The sequence below is a fragment of the Penicillium pulvis genome, assembly GCF_028828015.1.
Source record: "Penicillium pulvis strain IBT 33274 chromosome Unknown contig_5_segment0_segment0, whole genome shotgun sequence".
Lineage (NCBI taxonomy): Eukaryota > Fungi > Ascomycota > Eurotiomycetes > Eurotiales > Aspergillaceae > Penicillium > Penicillium pulvis.
The window spans coordinates 358,086-383,143 of NW_026643078.1; the positions used below are offsets into that span (position 1 = coordinate 358,086).

At 49.2% G+C, this 25,058-nt stretch overlaps 10 protein-coding genes across 10 annotated transcripts; 6 read left to right on the forward strand and 4 right to left on the reverse strand.

The window, feature by feature from the left end:
• Positions 1-195: 195 nt before the first annotated feature.
• N7503_006690 (uncharacterized protein) lies at positions 196-3,804 on the forward strand (the record flags this gene model as incomplete). Its single annotated transcript, XM_057066237.1, has 3 exons — positions 196-213; positions 268-1,027; positions 1,118-3,804. The coding sequence occupies 3 exons, from the start codon at positions 196-198 to the stop codon at positions 3,802-3,804; spliced, it is 3,465 nt and encodes a 1,154-aa protein (XP_056919918.1).
• A 1,019-nt stretch (positions 3,805-4,823) lies between these two features.
• N7503_006691 (putative NADPH oxidase (NoxA)) lies at positions 4,824-6,641 on the reverse strand (the record flags this gene model as incomplete). Its single annotated transcript, XM_057066238.1, has 4 exons — positions 4,824-5,713; positions 5,762-6,171; positions 6,224-6,478; positions 6,532-6,641. The coding sequence occupies 4 exons, from the start codon at positions 6,639-6,641 to the stop codon at positions 4,824-4,826; spliced, it is 1,665 nt and encodes a 554-aa protein (XP_056919919.1).
• Positions 6,642-8,719: 2,078 nt separating this feature from the next.
• On the forward strand, positions 8,720-9,214 carry N7503_006692 (uncharacterized protein; the record flags this gene model as incomplete). Its single annotated transcript, XM_057066239.1, has 2 exons — positions 8,720-8,777; positions 8,841-9,214. 2 exons carry the CDS (start codon positions 8,720-8,722, stop codon positions 9,212-9,214), a joined length of 432 nt encoding a protein of 143 aa, XP_056919920.1.
• Positions 9,215-10,386: 1,172 nt separating this feature from the next.
• N7503_006693 (uracil-DNA glycosylase-like protein) lies at positions 10,387-10,755 on the forward strand (the record flags this gene model as incomplete). The annotated part of the gene is made up of 1 exon (XM_057066240.1): positions 10,387-10,755. One exon carries the CDS (start codon positions 10,387-10,389, stop codon positions 10,753-10,755), a length of 369 nt encoding a protein of 122 aa, XP_056919921.1.
• A 462-nt stretch (positions 10,756-11,217) lies between these two features.
• N7503_006694 (SBDS family protein) lies at positions 11,218-11,683 on the reverse strand (the record flags this gene model as incomplete). The annotated part of the gene is made up of 3 exons (XM_057066241.1): positions 11,218-11,277; positions 11,334-11,457; positions 11,520-11,683. The coding sequence occupies 3 exons, from the start codon at positions 11,681-11,683 to the stop codon at positions 11,218-11,220; spliced, it is 348 nt and encodes a 115-aa protein (XP_056919922.1).
• A 368-nt stretch (positions 11,684-12,051) lies between these two features.
• N7503_006695 (putative Rho guanyl nucleotide exchange factor) lies at positions 12,052-14,727 on the reverse strand (the record flags this gene model as incomplete). The annotated part of the gene is made up of 4 exons (XM_057066242.1): positions 12,052-12,986; positions 13,037-13,538; positions 13,840-14,154; positions 14,209-14,727. 4 exons carry the CDS (start codon positions 14,725-14,727, stop codon positions 12,052-12,054), a joined length of 2,271 nt encoding a protein of 756 aa, XP_056919923.1.
• Positions 14,728-15,403: 676 nt separating this feature from the next.
• On the forward strand, positions 15,404-16,303 carry N7503_006696 (putative 26S proteasome non-ATPase regulatory subunit Nas2; the record flags this gene model as incomplete). The annotated part of the gene is made up of 4 exons (XM_057066243.1): positions 15,404-15,556; positions 15,621-15,693; positions 15,746-16,101; positions 16,172-16,303. 4 exons carry the CDS (start codon positions 15,404-15,406, stop codon positions 16,301-16,303), a joined length of 714 nt encoding a protein of 237 aa, XP_056919924.1.
• Positions 16,304-16,730: 427 nt separating this feature from the next.
• Positions 16,731-17,829, forward strand: N7503_006697 (Ran family GTP-binding nuclear protein; the record flags this gene model as incomplete). The annotated part of the gene is made up of 5 exons (XM_057066244.1): positions 16,731-16,790; positions 17,040-17,132; positions 17,224-17,377; positions 17,431-17,636; positions 17,698-17,829. The coding sequence occupies 5 exons, from the start codon at positions 16,731-16,733 to the stop codon at positions 17,827-17,829; spliced, it is 645 nt and encodes a 214-aa protein (XP_056919925.1).
• Positions 17,830-18,592: 763 nt separating this feature from the next.
• Positions 18,593-22,138, reverse strand: N7503_006698 (uncharacterized protein; the record flags this gene model as incomplete). The annotated part of the gene is made up of 4 exons (XM_057066245.1): positions 18,593-18,607; positions 18,682-20,046; positions 20,102-20,864; positions 20,931-22,138. The coding sequence occupies 4 exons, from the start codon at positions 22,136-22,138 to the stop codon at positions 18,593-18,595; spliced, it is 3,351 nt and encodes a 1,116-aa protein (XP_056919926.1).
• A 1,526-nt stretch (positions 22,139-23,664) lies between these two features.
• On the forward strand, positions 23,665-24,711 carry N7503_006699 (uncharacterized protein; the record flags this gene model as incomplete). The annotated part of the gene is made up of 1 exon (XM_057066246.1): positions 23,665-24,711. One exon carries the CDS (start codon positions 23,665-23,667, stop codon positions 24,709-24,711), a length of 1,047 nt encoding a protein of 348 aa, XP_056919927.1.
• Positions 24,712-25,058: the final 347 nt, after the last annotated feature.

Below are 25,058 nucleotides of genomic sequence, written 5' to 3' on the forward strand. Positions count from 1 at the left end.
AGTTTGTAAGGTGGGGAGTGGGCGCGCACCTCTTATTTGAAGCGGCTTGAATCGCAACTTTTTTTCTGTCGCCGATCCCCGCTCACCGCTCACGGAACAACCATCTGCCGATATATGCATCTTCTTTCTCACCGCTCTCGGAACAACCCTTGCGCCGAACTATCGGACTCTACGCCCGATAACACTACAACGACGATGGTGTCCGATCCAAAGGTGAGTAGTTCCATTCTTCGGCTTTAAATGATACATCCTGACCCCCCGCCTCAGGACAAAAAGTCCATCCCTAAATTTGGTAGCTTCAAGCTACCTTCAGCCACTGTCACAACAGAATCACCTAATTACAGCCCTCAAAGCCATTCGGAACGCGCCGATTCTAAGTCTCGTTCATCACGGCGATCTGAAAGAAGTCTTCGTGACAGATTACATGACCACTCATCTCGCTCACATCATAGTCGTCATCTTTCTTCCAAAGACCGTCACCGTTCACGAAACCGTTCCCGGTCCGGCGACCGCACTCGACAATCCCGAGAGCCCCGATCCAGCAAACGCGATCTACCCACCGACCAGAGTCTATCTACCGGGTCCAGCAGTAACCAAGATGTTTTCCGGCTCCCCGACCAATTTACTACTCCGGGCAGCAGCCGGCTGGAAAGGACCGACACGGTTTCGACCGCTCAAGGTTCTTACCTAGACTCCTCGCCGGAATTCTTTCTTGACTCCAAGGGCGATCGGGATATCCTCACATATGGGACAGAGAACCGCTGGAGTGTACCACGTTATCGCAGAATAGGTGGAGGCTTTGTTCTTGGGCTTGATCGCACACAAAGGATTGATCGAGACCAGTCCCATGGAAGCCAAATAGTGTTGCGCCCATGCGCATTCGCAGACTCATCGACGAGAGACGGAGAAAACCACCTCTCATTGAAACCCCGCAGGCTGCCTTTGCCCGAATATCATATTCGTGGCTCGGCTGCCTCTGCTATTGAGGTGGACGATGACTTCGTCTTAATTGACGGAGAGGATTGGGGTGAGCTACAACCTTGCCCAATTGACAAAACTGATCGCCAGAAATGGCTACCCATCTTGAAATTTATGCTGACTGTGATTTCACCCGCAGACCCTTCGGAGATAGAACAGGCTACCGAACAATTCGACCTAAATGCCGAAAGAAAAACCCGGAACGCAGCCTTATGGAAGACAGTTGAAGATAATCCGCAGGATGTCAGTGCCTGGCTCAGGTTTATTGATCATCAAGATGTATTGATTCTTGGGTCGCGAGATGATTCCCATTGCCTCACACGCGATGAGAGGACTAGCCTTGCCGATTTAAAGCTGTCTCTGTATGAAAAGGCCCTTAAGAAAGCGACTGGAAGCCCCCATAAAGATCGTCTTTTGTTGGGCAGGTTGCAAGCTGGAGCACAATTGTGGGATTCTGAAAAGTTGTTGGCTCAGTGGAAAAAGACTCTCCTAGAGAATTCTGAGTTCATCAGTCTGTGGGTTAAGTTCCTCGACTTTTGTCAAACTGACTCCCCAGATTTCACATTTGGGAAATGTCTCGCTACTCATGAGGAGTACTTGAGGCATGTTTCATCATTGATTCCACTCCGCCCTAACATGGTTCAGGTCCTTGTTTACATATTCCTTCGTCTCACACTTCTCTACCGGGAAGCTGGCTACAGTGAAATCGCGGTTGGTCTCTGGCAAGCTGTGCTTGAGTTTTGTTGCTTCAAACCCGAGTTCCTCGATGACACCGACGAAAGCTTGTCCTTTTTTCGCGAATTTTGGGATTCAGAAGCCCCTCGTATTGGTGAGGATGGAGCAAAAGGCTGGAGTAACAACACCAACTCAGGCCCAGACCCCATCACTACACAGTACTCCACCAATCTTTCTCTTGCGTCTAATGTGGCCTCTTGGGTAGAGGCAGAAAGGGAGCGTATTATGGAATCTCAATTGCCATGGCGCAGTTTAGATGGATCAATACCAGACGTCGACGACCCATACAAAGTGACGTTGTTTTGTGACGTGGATCAGATTATTCGGTTATTCCGTAATTTGGCCCAGTCAGATGAACTGATCGATGCTTTCCTGTACTTCAGTCACTTGCCACACTTGACGTTTCCGAGCAACATCCAGACCACTCGTGTGTGGGGATGGGACAACCTCCTACGCAACGAATTTGTGGCAGATCATCGACTTGGGCTTTCTTCTTGGATCTCGCTTCACGACGAAGAAAGCGAAAGGTCAACAAAGCCGTTCCTGTTCCCTCTGCAGAACTATTTGCACACCACAACCACTCTGTTCGCTTCGCCCGATCAGTGGTTCCACTCGTTCCAGTGGTGGATCAAATCCCGTTCGGCTCAGCCACCTCTCAAGACCCATGACTGGACGTTGCGTGTTCTGCGTGTTCTAGTGGATCGGTATCCAGATGATGAGGAGCTAGCAGAATATTCCTTGGCGTTGGAGTTCGCATCTGACCCTGTGATGGGCAGGAAGATTGCTAAAAAGACTGTGAAAAAAAGACCATCCAGCTTGAGATTATGGAACGCTTTTGCTCTGATGGAGTCAAGAAGTGAGGATTATGAGGGTAGGAACAGAGCTAATGGAGTTTGGGCGACTGCTCTATCAATGAGCGTCACGTTCACGGACACTGAGCAAAAGACTGATCGTGCTATTCTTTGGCAGTCTTGGATCTGGCAGTTCATGGAAAGAGGAGACAAGGCCCAGGCTTTCTACATCCTGCACAATATAGCCGAGGAAAAGGTTGACCCAGTGCAAATTCCCATGGGAGAGACCCAGCTGCTTTTCCAACCAACCACAACTGTCAAAGTACAGCAGTACTTACGAGCGTGCCAGGAACAAGCTTTGGCAGCCAGAAGAGCCCAGGCATACGTAGCCTACACCGACTGCTTGGGTCTCATCTACTACCTTTCAAAGTGGCCGCTGATGAGCGCCCTAGATGTCTATGGAAAAGCCGTTCTGAGGCTAAAAGAATTGTTTTCGGACCAAGAAGCCTTCAAGGAGTTCACGGCCGAGCTACTCCATCAAGCCCGCGCTAGGTTACTGTACGACTCCCTGTGCCAAAAGGAGCAAGAGCACAGCCCCTTTGAGATTCACGAGCTTTTCAGAGAGAGCGCAGCCCTTTTCCCCCATAACACAATCTTCCAGTCAATGGGCTTGTGGAATGAGTTCAGAATCACCTCACTCGACCGGCTGCGAGATCCACTTAAGTTCGCAAAGGAGGCCATGGACAGTCAATACCAACTCGATCAAGCCTCCTCGCCAGTCATTCTCCCACAACTGGTACCGATTTCAAGCTACCTCTTGCCCATCTGGATCCAGCTCTCTAGCCCGCGATCAACCACTGGCCCCGCAAGTTGGATCGTGCGTCCGGCATTCGAGAAGGCTCTAAGCGAGGTTCTCAACCCTGCAGAATTTCGCTCAGGCGGGGCAGCTGTACGAAGCCGCTTCGGTGAAGAAAGTGCCAGATCAAACCTCACCATCTGGAAGCTTTACATGCTCTACGAGCGTTACCATGTAAAGGACCTCGAAGCTGCGAAGGCAGTGTTTTTTCGAGCTATCCGAGCGTGTCCATGGTCGAAGGAGCTGATCATGTTTGCCTTCGAGCATCTTCGCGACGGAATGCCAGTCTCGCCTGAGGATATTCCCTCGAAAGGTGCCGGGCTGAAGGAAGAAGAGCTGCGCCGGTTAGTGCTCGTTCTTGGTGAGAGGCAGCTTCGTCTGCATCTTCCTATCAAGCTCGATGTCATTCCTTCGGACAGCTTTGAGGAAACTCAAAGCAGCTGAGGACATGAAGCCTATGAGTTATTAGAGCGCTTGTTCTTACATCACGCGGAATGTTTCCTCCAAAAATCCGCCATATTCCGGAGCTTCGATTCCAGTTGTCAACGAAGCAATCCAATCTAACAACGATAAGCCAATCTATGTTCACTCCTCCGAAGCAAAAAGGGAACAATAACTCCTCAGAGAATACAAAGCAGTTACCCCTTCATTGCTTTCTCTGGAGCCATCCCAATACGTCAGTCGAGGATTATTGTCAACGTAGCAACATGAGGTCTTTCAATAATGCCAAAGAAGAGACAATACAGGGAGTCGTGGATGTTTCCATCCTGGTTCGGAGCTTGGGAGTAGAGCGCGCAAATGTATCACTAGTCATTCTGAATATCATGTATGATCACCCCTGAGTTCGAGTTCGTCCAGACTTGAAAGGTTTTCGTATGCTACACAAGCTTTTCAGCCTCCCAAGAGCTTGATCAAACCCTCACAGGATCTCAATCCTCGCGATCGAGGACCATGCTTCTACAAGCGAGTAACTCATAAGATGATGCTTGAGTAACGCTGCTGGCATAATAGCTGGCGCTTAGGGCGGATGTATTCTATCGTTTCTCCATAATGACCGCAACGAGGATGCACTTGCGACAATCCCGGTAAAGTGTGTGGGCATATTATGAACTGACTATGCTCGGTCTCGGTAGCTGTACTCACATCAGTCTGGTAGAGGTCTTTTGAGAAACTTTCCAGATTAGCTTCTCAAACCAATAAAAAGATCTACTTAGCTCAACAAATTAATAATGGTCTTGATTTGATATAATATGCTAAGTAGCTTTTGATGACACCTCACGGTATTATCAACTATAGTACATGAAAACAAATAATCTGGCGTATATACTTCCGAAGTCGAAGAACCTTCGGGGTACAACGAAATGGAAACAAAGAGGAAAACAGAGATTCGTCACACGTAAAGTCATTCGATATCATCGACATCGCTGGAAAAAAGTAAATCAGAACAAGAAAAGCACGTAAACTTAAAAGTTCTCCTTCCAGAACTTAAACCGAATATCCTTTGTCGACGCAAACCTCGCCGCATCATCAATCTGCAAAGCCGCAGTATTTGGTCCACAAAAGTAAACACCAATCTCAGTGGCATGAGCATTCTGCAAGCCCCGCATATAAGTTTGGTCCAACAATCCAACCCGCATAGCTTTGAACAAGCGCTTAAAATCCGGACGACCGAAGTTCGTTCGACTCCGCAACTCAGTCAGCGGATCAAGCGCCTGGCCCACAGAATTCAAATAGATATTCGCGGCAGTATCATCATCAAGTCTTTGAGTGAGATATGTATGAATCCGCAAGAACTCTGTACTACCCTCGAAAGCTGCGGCGCTCGCTGATTGCGCTTCAAGGGACGAGAGAAGAGCCTGGAACCACTCAAAGGAGGAGGTATCTTTGCAAATCCAGATGAATTCTACACGACGTAGACGGCGGGGTGGGTTGGGGCTTGAGCGAAGATGCCAGATATTCTTCAGGATTGAGGCCCAGGGTGTGACGCCGATACCTGTTCCGATTAGGACGGCGATTTCATTTTCGAAGACATCTTCGGCTGGTGCTCCGTATGGTCCGTCGATGCGCATTTTCGGCATGGTTTGCCCGTTCTGAAGGGCGACTTCGTACATTCCGTTTGGATCTAGACCTTCGAGGTCTTTCGCCTGTGCGGGACCGCAACCGAGAGCATCTCCGAGAGCGCGGGTGAAATCACCGACTTGGCGGACGTGGACGCTAATGTATGGGTCAAATGGGCAGGATGTAATGGTGAAAGGGTGCCATTGGGTGGTTGAGACATCCGGAACTTGAAGGAAAAGCCATTGTCCTGCTTTATACTTCATGCTTGGCTTTTGAAACTGGATTTCCATGGCGGCTATTTCTTTGTTAGTGTATAACTTAAGATAAAGGTGTGCTGACATACCATAAGGATGACGAATGACCTTGGTGATCACAGTCTCTTTTCGAGATCGAACCTCGCGGTACAGCCGTTCAAGTAGGTACATGGTGCCCGCCACGAGTTCCCATCTCCATCCCTCATAGCCTATGCAGTGGTTCCAAAAATTTTCACCATCAAATGGTGAATATCTCTCGGGGCTGTCTCGAACAAAGCATCCAGTGGCGTGGGTGTATAGAGCGAGCATGAATGGAATGAAGAGGTGGTGGGTATACCAAAACGTTTCGAATGCCTGTTGTCGAATACGAGCATGCGCCGTGGTGTAGATTAGCAACATGCATAACAACATGACATGGCCTGTGATACCGGCCGCAGTCTTGTAGTGGAGTTCCACTGCAAGTACAGGACGGATGTTATCTTTCTCGATATTGTAGAAACTAAACCGGTCAGCACTAGGTCAATATCTGCTTAGGCAGGAGGTCAACTTACTTGACGTAATGTGCTGCCACGTGAGCGCAGGTAAAGATTAACATGGCGTAGGCTATTTGACGGTGAAACCACGCAGACTCGTCCAGAGGTAACCAACGAATCTGAGGTCGGATCCATCGAAGCACATTTCGGCACATAGGCAGAAGAATCAAGGTAGCGTCGATGGAAAGTACGAGACCAGCACCACGAGAGATATATACGGAGTACGTAAGCACATTCAAGCCCGCTAGCCTCTTATTTGTAGCTTGTGCCCAACTATCTCCAAGTTAGCGATCCTGGGTCTCCATTGTCGGTGATCAAAGACTTACCATCCCACGACAAAGATACCAAAATGTACAGCCCAAAATACTAAATGGAACCAAATCTTGGAAAAAGTTAACTCGGCTCTTTGCCGACGAGACATATTAGACACAGCCATAATGTGTGATTTTGAGGGTCGACCAGCGACAGTGGTGATTAAAGGAGCGACAAGCAACGTAGGTTGACCGGCAACCAGAAGCCGCGAATAGAGAACCTTGATAGGTAGATCTCAAGATCTGTGTTCTCAAGCGATCGTTTCCTTGATTTCAAAAGTCAAGTGTTACGGGGCTGGGCGAATGCGTCTTTGGATGTGCTGCTCCATGGACTTTGCTCAAGACACAATCTCCGATCGAGAACGATTTCGCGATTCAAAATGAACATGCGACGTCAAAAAGCCACGGTGCAGACAAGGCGTGTTTGCTGCGTTTTTCAGGCGAGCAGTGGATGCGATGAAAGCCCCGCGGGGATATTAGGTGGATTTGGGCCCAACAGAGGCCGTTGAACAGGCTTCAGGAGCGACACCGAGTGATGTTGTCCAATATCTCTATGGAAAGTGGAAGTGACAAACTTGAGGCATATGGGTAAAGACAAAACCGAAAGAACAGAAGTCGCATTGTGGTTTTAGCTGCAGGGGTGGGAAGAGGGGCCGATCTATAATTACGTCGCTTCTGTCTACCAATCGACTAAACTCTATATTGTACATTTCCTCGGTTCCCCAATGTGATAGGTAGGTCATAGCAACTGTTTATAGTCTCTTCGTTTAATATTACCTCTCTCTTGGTGGAATTTTATTTATAGCTATTCCGAGGACGACTACCAGATCGGCCTAATCACCACATGGCTGAAATGGCTGCAGTTAAAAGTCAAGGAACGTACGGTCCACATTGTGGAAAGCATAAACTCGATTTCGACCTTTTGTTCATTAATGGCACCAGTGAAAGAACGGGTTTTCCTGGAATATGTACTTTCGTCGCCACAGTTCCAATGGTCAGAATTCACGGGGGCTGGTGAGTGGTCAGCGCTAACTGGAACCTCAACCGTTACTATGAATTCGACCTATGAGAATCAAGCTGCAAGCGCTCAATTTCCCATCACACACGGAAGCTTGGAATTCTGGGGCAAGTCGGTGAAGCATGTCATTCGGTTCGGCCACTCCGTAAATCCAAATATAGTTCTTAAAGCTTGTGGTGTGATTCGTTTCTCGCTATCTCTCGTTTTCGTTCTTGAATACATTTGTAGGTCTCGACCCACTTGGCACCGCATATCACTTTGGGCACAATTTTTTCAAGCTGACTTGCTCACGCGCTCACCAGTCCGAAATGAACTGGGTATCATGGTGCAAGCGGGTGTGAAACTAATTTCAGAGCTTTGGTGACTGAATCCAGGGCCAGTATGGTCACCTGATTGGTCGCGTTGGGAATAGATCTATGACTGCTTGTCTCCAACATAATGCTGGAATCTTCGGGGGACCTTGGGAATTGCAGTAGAGAAGAAAGGAAATTCGAAAGCCAACCAAGCCCACACAAGCCACTCGAAATCATACAATTCGAATTGTGCGTGAAACTCCCTGGAGGCGTGCCTTGACCTGCATCTCATCACGCCAAGCCTTGACTCCACGGCCTCTGATAGGTGCACGCCCACGTCAAGATCCGCTTCATCACATCCCAACCCCCCCAATCACACCGCACCCAGTCTCCGTGAAGAATTACAAAAAGAGGGGGTGGCTCGGGGCTCGGACCCTTCCAGGGGATTCATTGGTTCAGGGCGCTTAGGTGCATCTGTGCGGATCACGAAGCCCTCCTTTCTACGATGTACGAAAGTGGATGAACTGTCGACCAAGAGGTGCATCGGTCACGTTTGGCGCCCAGTTGTCACATATTTGACGGATCTACGGGTTATTTTCACCGTGGGGATGTCGGTAAGCTATGTATAGATGCATGTCCCTCCCCCGCTTCCAGGGTGCCTGGTCATTTCACCAGTTTCTTCCCCAGAACAGTCATATCATGCCAACGCAACAAAGCTAAGCGTTGAGTGCGGAATCTCTGCGCATTCCCAAGCGATATACCATATCCCTCCATGCATCTCTGAAATATTGGGTCACGAAGTAGACGCTTTCTAGGCGAGCGTTTCTACCTCCACACTCGAGTCGCTCGCTGGCCGAGAGATTTACTTCTACAACTACATTAATCTGCCAAAATGGGAAGACTGATCAAGAACCACTGGGCCAGGTTGCTCATCATGGTTGCCTCAGCTTGTAAGTATCGCATCCCATAGCTTACCAAATTCTAGAACTTGCGCGCTAACCCGTGCGACACAGATCAAGTCGCCAGCGCAATCGAAGGCTTCATCTGGCCAAAAGTCTTCTGGGACTTTATATCCAAAAACCTAGATGCCGCCGTTAACCCGATACCTGTTCTCCAAATATTGAATTTAATCATGGGCCTGATCGGTCTGGCTTGGGAATGGCCGTTGAAGCCATTTGCGGGAACATTTCCCCACCGGAGTATCGAAATTCGGCTCATCATCTACCCACTCAGCGCATTACTTGCAGCACTGCTCTATCAAGGCACCGATCCAGCCGGTTACTATCTTATCGGCATTGGTGTGTACTTTTGGGCCTACAGTGAAGGAGAGGTGGTATGTCCTGAACCGTGGACATTACCTAAACGATCAATGGTCATGAGGGGATAGCTTTGATTCGTCTTATGCATTGATTGCGTTGGACACAAATTATGTATATAGTAATGATATAATACAAATGAAGACATGATGATTAACTTGCCTATGTAGGTGTTCGAGAGTCAGCCGAAGTACAGACCGGAACTAGCACATCAACAGTACTACCACCATTTATGCACTTTAAACATACTCATGCGAGTGTGTTTCTACAGTCGTGGACTAAGATTCAGTTATTACCGAATTCAACAAAAATAAATGTTCAACCCAAGTTATACAGCGCTAATTGGTAATGCTTTGTTCATATAGCTGTAATTGGCATCACGTGATAGCAGCAGGATCCAAGTTCGCCACGCCACCACAATGAAGCAAATACTCTTCACTATACTTTTGAGGGTGCAAATCAACCTTGGAACCATACTCATTGGACCAACTGACTTAGCGTGTGTTTTCGCTTATAGCTTATATCATGGCACCACTTGATGCCTCCCATGACTGCCATGAACTACACAATGACTGCACACCAGATAAAATCGGTGATATGCCAATTAACAAACTTACAACTTTCAACGGCGCCCTAGCTCGGTTTTTGCACCCAGGCAGCTCCACTGCGCTTCAGTCTTCAAAGAAACTAATCAGTCCCTCAAAACGAAGCTCTACACCCGATGAATCAGACCGAGGACTACCTGCAACAGACACAATGATACCCACCAAGGCAGTCAGAAGTCGCAAAGCCACTGCAAGTCCCAAGATAAAGAAAGAGGAAAATACCTCGACTCCAATCAAATCCGAAAGTACAAAATCAACATACTTCACTCGGTCCAGCACCTCTTCGATTGCCTCACCCTCACTCTCACCAACAACTCTCGAAAGCGAAACAACTTCATCCCCACGCCGCCGCAAACGCAAGCCAATATGCGCATCCGACAACCCGCCCGCCTCATCCTCCCTATTCCGCGACACAATCCCCCCAAACCTAATCCTCCTTCTAGTAGGCGTAAACCCAGGCCTAATGACCGGAAGAACAGGCTTCTCCTACGCCCACCCCCTCAAACCGCTTCTGGCACCTCCTCCACACATCAGGAATAACCAAAATCCGCCACCCACCCTCAGATACATACAAGCTTCCAGAGCTATACAGCGTCGGCAACACGAATATCGTGGTGCGACCGACACGAGACGCAAGCATGCTCACAAAAGCCGAGATGGACGAAGGCGTGCCGATTCTCGAGGCGAAGATTGCATCTCAGCGGCCTGAGGCTGTTGGTCTTGTTGGCAAGGGTATCTGGGAGGCTGTTTGGAGGGTGCGATATGGGCGGGGGATTCGGAAAGAGGAGTTTACGTATGGGTGGCAGCGGGAGAGTGAGAATATGGGTCGTATACCTGGGGTTTGGGAAGGCGCGCCGGTTTTCGTGGCTACTACTACTAGTGGGCTTGCGGCTTCGATGAGTATTGCGGAGAAGGAGGCCATCTGGGCGGAGCTTGGAAAGTGGGTGGTGAAGAGGAGGGAGGAGAGAGAAAAGGATAAGGAGGTTGAAGTTGCTAGGGCAGCTTAGCTTTAAGTGTCATGGGTATTTTGCTTTGGTTGGGTTCGCATTATTCACTTAGATCTCGCAATGGCAGTATAGACGCCATTTAATTACGGTTTACGAAATTACGTCAACGTAGAGCTAGGTGATACCAACTCTCTCGTTATTCGGGAATGACAATCTCAGTTCTGAATCTTGGTTTCATTTCAATATTGGTATTTGTATGATGGGTTCGAAAACCCGTCTCATTATCTCATGATATCAATCAAGGGGACCTGCCACTGCTCATATGCAATACAACCAAGAAGAAAAAAGGACAACCCCGCAGGGATAGAACTCCCCCTCGTGTACGACTACACGAGCACAATCATGTCAAAACCCGGGTAAGGTAGGGTAGACGAGTGGTTCACAGGGAACGGGGAAGTGGGGGGGTAAGCGGGGGAATAGTAGCACCGCAAACCCCACGAATAGGTTCAATGGGCAAAACATTTACCGGCCAATGTTGGCAGGTGCCTTGGAATCATTGGTGCTACCAACGCGTCCAGAGTTCTGCAAAATATTAGTCAAACTTTGGAGCTATAATGTGGAGATAAGGGGAAACTAACGCTATCGGGCTGGTATTCACCACCCTCGAGAATCTTAATCATAACTTCGTCTTCATTCTTGGTACCGAACTCGTTCTCTAGAGCGGCTTTGCTAGCGGTGTCCAGGATACCCTGGGCTCCATGGCTATGGTGGATAGAACGTTAGTGGGGGTTCACAAGATCAAGTAATGTTCAATCCAAGCTTACCTGTGGGAAACAAGGATCTTCCAGCCGTTCAATACATCGGACAGGGCGATGCTGCGGTCGTTCTTCCACTTTTGCAGGATCTCAAGGTCATCGACGTAAACGATGAAGTCCTCAGACTTGCCCTTGTAGAAGACCTTGCAAGCTGTGCTGGCTCCGCGAGTCATGATGAATAATAGTAGTTGAAGATTGAAAGATTGGTTTAAGTTAATTCAATTGAAGAATTAAGGAGTGAAATGCAGGAGAAAGAGAAGTGGGATGGAGAGCTTTAAAGAGCTTTAAAGAGCTGATGATGGTATATGACGTCACGCGGTGGCTGCTAATGGAAAAGCTCGTGTGTCATGGAACATGAGCTCCCTGCTTTTAAGACGTCATATGATCCTCTACAGTGGAGAAGAACCCAGTTCAATAATGTACCAATACCTTCCATTCTTTGCCCTTTGTTTCGCCGAGCTAATAACAATGTGTCCTATTGCTTCATCCGACCCCATACCCCCCTTTCCCCCACTTCCAAGCTTCGATGATCTTCCCACACTCACTCCTCTGTCCCTGACTCCACACGAGACCGGATGAGATTCTTCGGTGACAATGCGCTCAACAAGGTCATCGGTGAGCTCCATTTTTTGCGGGGCGACGAGTCAAGATTATCGTCTTGGGTCGGCCGCTTCTCGCGAGGTAAAGACAGTGATTTCTTGGACGTAGCTCCAAACCGGACGGTTTTGGAGCGCCCCATAATCGACGTGGGCGTCTTGGGAGACTCACAGTCCGTTACTGGCGATTGCTGGTCGCCACACCCATCCTGGCTCGTAATCAATTGCTTTTCCTCTCCATTGTAATTGTCAATGGCGAGTGACTCAGCTACCAGGGGCCCTGAGTGAGAAGTGCTGATCGAGATGGGCCGTTTCGCGAATCCTTTGTGCAAGCTAAGATGTCTCATGATCGACCCGCGACCGAACAGTAGGTCCCCTCGACCGAGAATCATTCCGGGCCATGGCAACACATCGCGCGTATAGACCTCCGAAATAAGTCGTTCCAATCGGACTCGATCCATTCGTTTCGCTGTCACAACCCATGGGGTTCGTGCAATCGGGGAGGTGGGCCGATCAATCTCACTACTCGATTCGGTGGATTCATCGTGAGTCTGTGGGCAACGTGTCTTCCGAATGACTACGTGTTGGGACGTGGACTTTCGTGAGATTGCCACGGCATCCATGGACCTTCGTGCAAGTGAGGCCACTGTATACTGGGTCCGATCCAAAGGCACCAGAAGAGTAGTCAAGAGTGAGTACTTGCGAGGTTCCTGTGCGCCTGGTTTGCCCAATTCCGACAGAGCTGCCGAATATTTCAACGTGTCTGTCTTCCACTGCTTTTCTTCAGTAGCAGATGATGCACTGAGCACAAATTCGAAGTTTTCCTCTTGGTCTTGAAACAAGATCTTCCATGAAAAGGGACAACCATAGCAGTAAATACCTGGCCAGTCAGAGAATTTCCCGATGATGATGATGGAAAGAAGAACTTACCTCGTCCATTTTGGATGGTGTCCATTTTCAAATCATCCATATAAATACAAGCGACGGCCTCCAGTCGGTGGGAGTCGTCAATGATTTTCGCAATAAGAAAATAACTATTGAACAAAACGCATACCATGAAATCGCCAGTAATCTGTTCTGATGTCTGATAGGTGACATGTAGCACTCCACAAAGAACCATCGGTCCAAGGTCCCTATACACATCTTGTAGCATGTACTGTTGTTCATTGCCCAAGTTATCAGATGTTCTCAACATACTTAGGGAAAGACATACCGAGTCAGCAAACTGAATCCTCTCTTGTAAAAGCAGTGTCTTGTGAATGCGATCCTTATTGATAGGGTTGCCCGTTGCCGAGTTAATCTGCGTCACCAAAATCCGTATATTGTCCAGGATCTGCCGGATTGCATCATGAGAAGTTGGGCAGTCGCTGACAGGCGTGTGCCGGAGGAGGTCCTGGAGGAGCAGTGGATACTTGCACAGGCGTTGGATGGGCTGTTGTGTGGTTAGCGCTTGAAAGAAACATAAGCAGAGAATTTAAACCTTGATCATCAAATCGCCCATCGACATTGACTTGTTCTCCTCGTGTTTGCGGCTATTGACAGAGGCTACAGACTTTGACAGTGCTTCAATGCCTTGATCATGGACTGACCAATTTGGAATTGAACGACGTAGGATAGCGACATCCTGTGATAGAAGGTCATAGTTGCTGCAGAATTCCTCATATGCCGAGAAAGATGCAGACTTCTATGCAGTTAGTGGACACTCTTCCCAGTCTAGTAGTTTTGGAGCATACCAATTTCTCGATCTCTCGTGCTACCTCCAAGACTTCAACTGGGTCTGCCACCAGAGATTTGCGGTGTTGGTCGACTGCTGCTTTGAAGCTGCGGGTTCTCAATGATCGACTCGGGAGAGCTTTCAGTCCTCGAATGTCGATGCCCCCTAAGCGCTTCGATAATCCACGAGAAACAAAATCCGACGCTTCTGCTGCAGCTTGACGGCTCGATAAAGGCGACGTCCGATGTAGCCGACCTTGGAAACGCTCGTGGATTTCACCAATGTGTTGAATGTTGTGCTGAATCTGCGTTCGGGCGCTAAAAAGCGAAAGAACCTATCAAATGATCAGATGGATCACAGTGATGAATATGCAGAAATTGTTGCTCACCCCAGTCAGAGCTTTGAGACCAAGAACATAATCGTCTTCAGTCGCGAGCAGTTCCTGCAGCACGCAGCGCCTCTTGGTGGCCCGGATTTCCGCTGCTTCATCCACATAGTTGCTGGAACTTGGTCGGGAGCTGTCTCCCGAAGCCCGCAAATCAGACAGTACACTTTGTGTTGTCGTGCTGTGTGTTGTTCCCCTCGACCTCTCCTCACTCTGGCTTGTATTGCTAATCGTAGCAGTCTTCAAGGCCAGATGTGACGAGTGTCCAGAATTTCTCTCCCACTGCGGATCCTGTGCCGAAAGATGAGCATTGCCTGTCTGTAGATCATCTGGCCAGCCCTCTACATAACGCTCGGGAATTCCTGGAGGCACGTATTTGCGGGTTCGGAAGGTATCCATCCACTTCTTGAACGGATGAGCGGCCTGCGTTGGAGTTGTCTCATCCGTTGGGCTCTGAATTTTGTCGGGCAAATCATCCCCAGCTGTCAGTGATTTTGCCTCGATCTCATCCTTGTGCTCCATGATCAGGCCCGGACGCGGCGTGCTGGTTTAGTATAGGCGCGGAGGTCATGAAGATCGACGACAAGGATGCGCCCCAACCAAACCACACGCAGCGCCCGAGACGATGTCAAGCGTCATGATTTGGCAGTCACGATGGGCTGGGTATCGTGTGGGAAAGAATGTGTGTTCGTCTTTATAAGGGAAAGCAAGATGCTGGCTCTTTCTTTCCTCGGGACTGCATTTCACCAAATTCGACAGGAATAAAGAGACCCGCGCCATGGTAATCGCGTCGGCTTCAGACAGATGTTGTACTGAGGAATCAGCAATTTGAATCTCATCCATGTACGTCATGACGTGAGGCCACTGGATAGGTGGGATTTAAATGGATTTTAAATCCTGCTTCCAGGGCTACAAGCGCAGGGATTGAACGGTCACTTGAGGATGATATGATTCCGCACAGCACCGGTAGCACAGATGCTCAATGTGTTTGGAGACAATGATCCTACTAGAATTGCCAAATGATCGTACGTGTACCTGTGGAATAACATCGCGGATTAAATATCCACTCATAGTTGTTGGCGCGGCTATAGGCGCTTATATAAAACTGCCCCACCTGGGCACCGCCCTCATTTACACGCGTTGGTTCGAGCTTCTTCCCCCACCTTTTGCTATTTCTCGACTTGAAGAAAGCTCAGCTATGGGTGATAACATCCATGCTCCCACAGTGGCCTCCGGACCGACGTCTGGAGGTATCCAGATCGACTGGTCGAAATTGACGATGCCCGAGCTGATGCAGCAGAAGGAGAAGATCGAAGAGGAGCTGAAGGCGCTCAGCACGGTTCTGACCTCGGTGAGCTCCCACTTCCATATCGGTGACGTTCCTTGCATTCCCTAATGATATGCATTTTGTACAGCATGGAGTGACGATGCGCTCGACCCTCACAACCTTTGACGGCTATCCTCGTGACGATATCGACATCCCACAGGGTACTTAACTCTGAACACCCGTGGACCACCATGTTACTGAGAACTTCAATAGTACGAGCTACGCGTGTCCGGATGATCCATATTCAAAATGACCACAAGGAAATCATGAAATACCTCGAAAAAGGTCTGCATGCACACTTTGCGCAATTACAGAAAGCCCAAGCTACTGCGACAACGAACGGTACCACTGTGCCTATTACCGCACCACCCGCGGCTCTCGAGAACAGCATTACCGATGCGGCTGCCCTCGGGACACCATTCGCCAAGGTTAACAGTGTTGAATCAGGGAGTCCGGCGAATCAGGCTGGTCTGAAGGCTGATGATTTGGTTCGGGCCTTTGGAAGTGTACACTGGTTGAACCATGAACGGCTTTCGAAGGTGGCCGAAGTGGTCCAACAGAACGAAGGGGTATGTTCGATTTATTTTGCCTTGATTCACTGCTGCATGGGCCGTCAAGCTAACGAATATCAATGCATAGCGACCAGTGATGATCAAGGTATCGCGCAAGGAGGAGGGTGGATCCCAGACTATCGAGGTGGAGCTGCAGCTCACTCCCCAACGTAATTGGGGAGGTCGGGGACTACTGGGATGTCATCTTGTTCCGCTGTAGAGAGGCTGGTCCTCCCATCTGTGATGACTGACCTCTTGTTTGGGTATTCTATGCGGCTCTGTAGGGCTGCGTGTAGCGTTCGCGCGCAATTTCGAAATTATGAATCACGATTTGACCCTTGAGTAGAAGTAAAAAGGAAGTGAGAGATGGAAGGAGTATACCAGCCATACTTAGGAAACACTGCAGGTCGAAGGCTATAATTAGGCCTTCTTATGCTAAAGAATCAAATGTTGGACAACTACGTCAGGCCTTCAGGCACACAGACACGTGACCGCCCGCCGACCGGGCAAAAATTCCCTTTGAGCGTTATTCACCTCCTTCCCTTCCCCCCTTCGAAACTCATCCTCTTTCCCCAGAAACTTTCCCGCGAAATTTCCAGCGGTTCTGTCTATCTCATCAAAAGAGTTTACATCGCCAAATTTCCGCAATGGCTCAGGAGGTCCCCACTTTCAAGCTTGTCTTGGTCGGTGACGGTGGTACTGGAAAGGTAAGCGACTATCACTGAATATCCAGGCGTCGGGCGGTCTTCAAAAAAAAAAATTGCAAGAAGGATCATTTCAAAGGGAGCAAACGTCCTTGAATCCCTGACAAGGGCCATACTAGCCTTGCTACTACCGAACCCCTCCCATCACTTCCCTTGCCCCGCCATTGTCAACAAAGACGAAAAAATATCTGCCCGACGACCGCCTCATCCATCATCCACGAATCACTCGATCGCTAACGATCGACCAAATAGACCACCTTCGTCAAGCGTCACCTGACTGGTGAGTTCGAGAAGAAGTACATCGCCACCCTCGGTGTCGAAGTTCACCCGCTTGCCTTCACCACCGTATGTTATACCCCGCCGAGAGCCCCGCTTCCAACGGTTCCCTCGCTGTCTTGCCGTTTGACAACCGACTAACCACTAAAAATTTGAATAGAACCTGGGTAACATCCAGTTCGATGTCTGGGACACTGCTGGTCAGGAGAAGTTCGGTGGTCTCCGTGATGGTTACTACATCAACGGTCAGGCCGGTATCATCATGTTCGATGTCACCTCCCGTATCACCTACAAGAACGTTCCCAACTGGCACCGTAAGTAACATCGATCACGAAATTGTTTTTACATTGTCTCACATTCCTTCCAGGTGATCTCGTCCGTGTCTGCGAGAACATTCCCATTGTTCTGTGCGGTAACAAGGTCGACGTGAAGGAGCGCAAGGTCAAGGCCAAGACCATCACCTTCCACCGCAAGAAGAACCTCCAGTACTACGATATCTCCGCCAAGTCCAACTACAACTTCGAGAAGCCCTTCCTGTGGCTCGCCCGCAAGTTGGTTGGCAACCCCCAGCTGGTACGTATCCCCATACTCGGGAACTGGTGATTCATGTCCGGATTACTAATTTATTTTATAGGAGTTCGTTGCCGGTCTCGCCCTTGCTCCCCCAGAGGTCACCGTCGACGAGGCCCAGCTCGAGGTCTACCGCAAGGAGATGGAGGATGCCGCCCAGCAGCCCCTTCCCGATGAGGATGACGCCGACCTGTAGAGGACCAATTCCGATTTGGAAAACGGAAGTCCTCGCGCCCCCCCCCCTCTTGGTGTATTCTGAAGACATTCAAGGAGGTAGGGAGGGTATCATGATTGCCTGATTTTGTTGCAGAGGCATAATCGGTTCTCAAGAATCACGATACAATGAACGCGGTTGGGGCAGTGGCGGCTTGAAGAAAGGGACAGCACGATTATGCATTTCGATTTTTTTTTTGTTTTTCTCCCCCCCAACCTTAGTAGCTAGACTCTTACCATCTCAATGCCTTTTTTTTTTTTCTCCCCGAATGAGCTGCTGAATAAAAGCAAGTCCTCTTTCAACAAGATTTAAAACAACTTGTTCTCTATTATCTTACCAAAAGCAAGTTACAAGGCAATAATAGGCCGAGCAAACAAAATAAAAATAAAGTTGATTCTGATTCTGATTCTGACTCAAATGCTCTATTGTACTTCCAAGAAAAAAAACAGATGGTGGTTCTCTACCAAGACAGTCTGCATGCGCGTGTAAATGACAAAAGGGTATAAGAATGACAACGAGGAAACGCCTAGCAAATAAGATGGAGCGAGAAATTACAAGGAGAAAATCACGACATGGGGACCCCGCTAGAAAGGAACACCAAGGGCAACGATGGTCCTTCTCTGCAGGTTTGAAGCAAATGGTGGAAAGTAGAACCAAGTCGCCAGAAAAAGAAAAGCGGAATGCAATCTGAAATCCGTCGAAAGAAAACCGAAAGGAAGGATTTAGATCAAAAATTGGTCCTGCTCTAGGTCGAAACACCCTAGGGAGATTAAACGGGTTAGTAAGAGCTATAAGGGAAACGAATAAGCCGCATAATGGAGAGGGGGAACTAACAAAGAGGTAGGCCAGCTCCCTGGTACCAAGTCGAGAGACATTCATACTACCACCCTCATCCAGAGCACCCTCGATAAGCTCACGCTTTTTCTCCTGTAGCTCGATGATACGGTCTTCAACCGTTCCCTCAATGAGCAACCGATGAACGAAGACATCCTTCGTCTGTCCGATACGATGTGCACGATCAATAGCTTGGTCTTCGACATAGGGGTTCCAGAAAGGGTCAAAAAGAATAACATGGGACGCGGCGATGAGGTTTAAGCCTGCGTTACCAGCCTTGAGGGAGACAAGCATGATTCTGCAATCCGGGTTGTCAGTGAACGAGGCCACGGCTGCGTTGCGGTCATGGACGTTCATGGTACCATCGAACCGCACCCATCCCCATCCCTCACGGGCGATAGGAACTTCGAGAAGATCTAAAAGTGAGGTGAATTGGCTAAAGATGATGGTCTTGTCACCAATGCCGCGGGTTTCGTTGGCCTGAAGAATCTCGATGGCCTTGGTGATTTTGGCACTGGGTGTCCAGTGTTTCTCCAGACGGCGAAAATACTTCCGTTTCTCGGCCTTGTTCCGTTGGGCCGCAGTACGCAGTTCCGCCAGGGATTTCTTCTTGCGCTTTTTGGCCGATCCGTCGGTCTCAGTATCAGAATCGGAGTCGGAATCAGTGTCGTCAGACTGCTCAGATTCCTCGGCCACGGGTGATTCAGCATCTGAGCCGTGGGCTTTGTTGAAAGAGATGGCGTCCGTGACCTTGGTGGGATCAACTTCACCGCGGCAGTTTTGGCACTTCACCAAGCCAGAGTCTTGGTGGGCAAGCAATGTAGGATCAGAAATTTTGGCAAAACATTCCGAACAAGAGGAGTGTCCACAAGGGATGTAGATGACTGGGTTTTCAGGGCTGTCCATGCATATAGGACAAGTGCCATCGTCATCATCCTTATTATTTTTGATCCGCTCCACTGTCTGATCATCTAGGAGCTTAGCATTGGCAACTAGATCCACGCCTTGAACAACGGTTGAACTCTCGGCATTGAAGCCCTTGATCAACAGAGGATGATCGCAGGCTTGTCTGAGCCGAAGAAGAAGAACCAGTACATGACTGTAGTTCTTACCCAGGGTACCTGCATTCAAGTACTTGCGAATCTGGTTCTGGGAATCGGAGTTAAGTTCATCGTACAGCCCCTTCTCCTCTTCGTTGAAAACGACATGGATCTTCTCGATGACTTTTGGTGGAAGCTGCAAAATCGGCTGTCCGTCAATCTTGGTCTTCTTTGTACGACGTAAACACACGGACTTGACAAGGACGCGGAGTTGTTTCATGACATTCTCCTCTCCCCATCCGTTCTTAATAGGTCGAATAAAGTCCTGTTTTGTTGGTTAGCCTTGATATAGTCACTCGTTGCTTGTATTGATAGCTTACCCGTTTGAACTTCTCCTTGTTGTTATAAGGGCGGATTCGGAGGAATCCTAATAAAGACTGAAAGTCCTCGAGCCGATTCATCATCGGAGTTCCAGTCAAACACCATCGGTAAGTTGCGTCAAGCCTGCAGCAGGCCCTCGTGGATTTGGCATTTGGATTCTTGACATTCTGGGCTTCGTCGAGGATGACGCGATGCCATTTACTCGCTGAGCTATAGAGCACCGCACCATCTCGAACCTTTTTCACGATACTCGCATCCTTCCCTTCGCTCTGGAGCTTTTCCGCGTGTAGAAGGATTTTGTGGTTCGCGGTCAAAGTACCGAATGTCGTGATGATCACATCGTAATTCCGGAGATCTCTCCAAGGAATCTGGCGCTGAAGCCCGTGAAAGATGAATACAGACAATTGAGAATCCCCAGGTTTGACATGTCTACCAATCTCGAGCCTCCACTGCTCCATCAGAGCTTTTGGAGCGACAATCAGGGACGGGTGTCGATCAGGATCTGTGGGTGGGCGAGCGACCATAAGCGCAATTGTCTGAATGGTTTTCCCAAGACCCATGTCATCTGCTAGAACACCACCCTTGTGGTTGCTCTCTTCTTTTGCCTTCAGCCATGCCAGTCCGACTTTTTGGTGCTTCATCAACGTCACTTTTAGCTCTGGGGGTGTATCATCATTGTCTGCCTGTGTCGCTTTATTGATGTCCTTGATTCCCGTGAGCAAGTTCTTAATGTCATCCGGGAAATCTGCCTCCTTGTACATTCTGCAAATCTCATGTCAGTAGTCTTCTAGGACGCCAGCGAATAGAACAATTTGGGGGAAGACCTACTCGAAATCAATGGCGTCTTCTTCCAAGTCCTGCTGTTCACGGATAAGGTCAAAAGCCTTCGTTTCGAGATTTTGGCCCTGCATCCACGGCAGGCGTCTAGGGGACATATGGGACATATGGGACAATGGACCCCCCATACCCAGTTGCATAGCAGAAGAAGCTGGAGAATAACCTTGGGGCATGTAAGGATATTGTGCCGCCAAGGTAGGGTACATACCGGGCATGCCCTTATGTGGTGACAAGTAGGGTGCTTGGTATGCGTGACCTGGTGCCGACAAGTAGGACGGCGGGCGAGGAGGGTACCCTTGTACCGAATTGAAAGACTCGGGGGTAATTTCTTGAAGATCATCATCTGAGTCCAGGATTTCTGGATGAGGTGAACGATAATTATTGCCGTACGCCTGATGCTTTGGTGCTGGAAACGAAGGAGGGCGGGGCAAAGTCCGATCAGGGATAGCAAAGCTCGGATGCGGGAGCGGCTGAACTTCCTCGTCGTCCTGAGCCTGGATCATGCGAGCGTATTCCTCGTCCTTCTCCATCTGAATCATTGAGCGAATGGTCATCTCGTTCTCACGCTCCTCCTCATTGATTTCATGAAGGACTTGTTCTTCAGACATGTTCTCCAACCTGGCTGTCTCCCGAACCTCCTCAGTCGACCTCATGTTAGCATATTGGCGGCGGTTCCTTTCCAACTGCATACGAAGCTTTATGTCAATTTCTTGGATCCGATTCCTAGACTTGTCCATGATTGCCTTCTTTGACGGCTGTTGTGAGCTCAGAGATCCGAACGACCCCTCCCGTGGTCGTTTACGAGACCCTTCGCCAGGACTGAATGATGAGATTGGTGGCAAGGATGGCCCGGCATGAGCGCTAGGCTGGAAGCCAAAGGGTGACGGTGCTGACGAAGGCCAATGCGGGTTCGAGACTGGCAAAGGATTTTCCGGTCTTGGGGGAGTGACTGATGTTACCCGAGGAAGCTCTGGAGTTGTAGGCTGGGGAGCAGGATGACTTTCAGGTGGTGGAGAACTTGGAGCGACGTTCCCAAGAAGACCCGCGAGCCTAGCCTGCAGCTTTTTGATAGTGTCGCGTGTCTCCCCGATTGCCTCCACGTCATCCGGTGTGCTTGTCTTTTGATCAGTCAAAATGAATTCATAAAGATCCAGCTCTTCGAGGAGATCCTTAATTTCGTCCTCTTTTGGGTCCGCCATTGTGACAGATGGGAGGAGAGCAGGACAAATACAGATTGTCTTCGCGAGCAGAGCGTAGCCAAAGAGTAATGGAAGTGAGGTTTTGGCGAAATGAAAGAGTTGAAGTTAAGCAGAAAGGTGAGGCTGATTAGAATCCAGAATGACAGGGGAAATCGAACAACCCAAGACAATCTGGTCAGTATTGTTGTGGAGCTGCACGTTGTATTAGCCTCAGAAAGCCTATGCTGCGGGTGCAAACGGGAAAGCGGTGGCTGTGCGAGGAGCAGAAGGAGATGAGGCAAAAGGAACAGGAAGGCCTCGGGGTTTTGCACATCCATGGGTGTAGGTTTGTTTGTCCCACCTCATGATGATGGGCTGATGTGATAACTCACCTTCTCAAGCAGAAGAACACTGCATAAGACGCTTGGCTCAAACCCGGGGGATTGGGCGTGTCGGGTCCGCAGTGGAGAGCGGGGCAGGGCGCCCAGCGAAAGTGAGGCTCAAAGATTAGATGCCCTTACTATCTTAGGCGGCCATACCAGGCATCTATTACGAGGGTGTGAGACTAACGAATGGGCTCGCTGGTGATGAAGATGTGATGTTAAAAGTTGCCAAGGCCAGGCGAGAATCCAACGCTTGCCGACTCTTTTCGTGGCAAAGTTAGGCAACCACCGTTATCTATAGAGCCACTTGTTGGTTCCACTTCTTCATTCAACTTCAAACAGTAGCTCCGTTCGCATTGTTCTCCTTGTAAAGACAATAAGTCAGTCTCTACGTTGTAATTGTCTTCATCGTATACAAATCGCGTCCGATCGGAATTCGATGTCTTATCTCCACGTGATGATAGCACGCGTCACGCGCTGTGAGTCAAACCTTACAAACAGGGCTTAACGTGTTAGCCCTGACTTCCGAATTGGTCATGTTTGTGATACCTCAGCTCAACAAATGCTGAACCGGGCTATGCATGCTGCAGTTGCCATTATGACCGCTACCTATTTCTTCCGAGGTCAGGTTTGATTCCGTCCTGAAGTGACTCATTCAAGTGGCTGGATGCATAATTCCCGAATCGGAGGCTGAATAATATACACCAGAGATCCCGTGTTGCAGGTTAGGCTTCAATCTATCCTTAGACATGCAGCATGTATATGTAGTAGAAATGTTATTGTTCAAATATAACTAATCTGCCCAGGTGGAGGTATATTGCATATGTTAAACGAGCAGAAAGGTGATTTCTCCTGATCTAGTACTGTCCACCCCCGGGCCTTGGAGAGGTACCGGATCCGTATATTCGGTCAATAAGAATGGCATCAGAACCTAATCTTGCTCGAGCATGGAGAAAAGAAGCCGTCAGTGATTTACTAGTCTGCTATTTGACCAAAAGCGACATCATATCATGCCGTTTGGTATGCCAAAGCCTGGCTATTCAGCTGGCACCGGCTGTTTTCGCAGACATCACAATAACATTTCGAAGCCGTAGATTGAGTCGACCCTCTCGAGTGGCTGCTCTGCGACGCATCGGGAACCACATTGAAGCGATCACCTTCAAGATGTCACATACGGCAGAAACCTTTCTACCTCCAGTGCTAGATATGGTTGCAGGCATGGAGCAGACATTTGCATACATGCCACAAGGTCACCGGACCTCTTCCAAGATCACCAAGTATGGGAGTCGCGAGATGACCAATCTGCTGGTCCAGCAATATCCGCCATTGTTCCATGCCTCTACCGATGTCCCTTCGTTTGTACGGGCTCTATCCTTAATGAGAAACCTGCGTCATCTTCGAATCAATTGTGGAGGCCAACCTCCAAGCCATCGGTATCGTCGAAGCGTGGTAGATTACGCACTAATATCATTGCGGATTGCTATCGAGCGAGCTCCGTTGCAGTTCCTGGAGTCTCTTTCTCTGCTGTCAGTTCATCCCGGGGTTGCACTTTATCTGAGACCAGAACTGAGTTTCGGTGCATCGCCTGCCTCTCGCAAGCGCTGGTCTCAGATCCGCAGTCTAACCATCCATATGGAGAGCTTCCACCACCATCCAGGTTTGCCAACCGATCATTTCAAGCTGCTCCACGCCTATTTGAAAAGCTTTCCCGAGCTCCGGAGATTGGTATTTCATTGGAAAGGCGAGAGGGGTCTGTCACCGTTTTCCCTGGCTACTGAGCCATGTCTTCAATACAAGATCAAAGCCGATTCGTCTCAACACCGCCCCCGACAACAAAGACTATTTCTGAGTCCATTGCAATTCCGCCATCTAGAGAAAATAGAACTGGCCAACGCAATCACTGATGCGTCACAATTAGCCTCCTTTGTATATGACCATCGCCACAGTCTGCGGGAATTCAATTTTCAGAACACAACCCTGCGTAATGGAACCTGGGATGACGCTTTGGCCCCACTAACCCAACGCAGGGACCGGGAGCCTTGTATAGAAACCCTCAAGGAAGACCCCGTCAACGTGCCCATCAAGTTGACACCGGTAGGTATAAATCAGCAACAGTTGCAACGAGTGCTTTGCGCTGCTAAACGACAGCGAGGCGGGATAGGGAGTTTGGCAAAAGCGAGGGGAAGCGGTGGGAGAAAGCCGATCATTTGAAGCGGCTATTACATCGGTGTTGGGCTGGAAGTGACGTGTGTGGGGAGGCCGAGTCACGAGCTTTCCTCGGAGGGAAGCGATTGTCGTTCGCGATGAATGCCGGATTTGTACGACCCATTGAAAGGAGAGGGCTTGGTCTGCATGTGGGCCCAGGGATTCTGGGGCGGAAAGGGGTTTCGGAGAACGTTCTTGCTTTATAGTATCTTAGCTTGTGGGGAGATGCAAAGTGGTAGAGATCGACGATTCAATGGTTAGTGTAATCAAATTGTGATGGTAAAAGGGTTCCACTCAAACATGTAAAGTCCGGAGTAGTACTGATCAACGTGTGGAGAACGCCTTTCACGGGG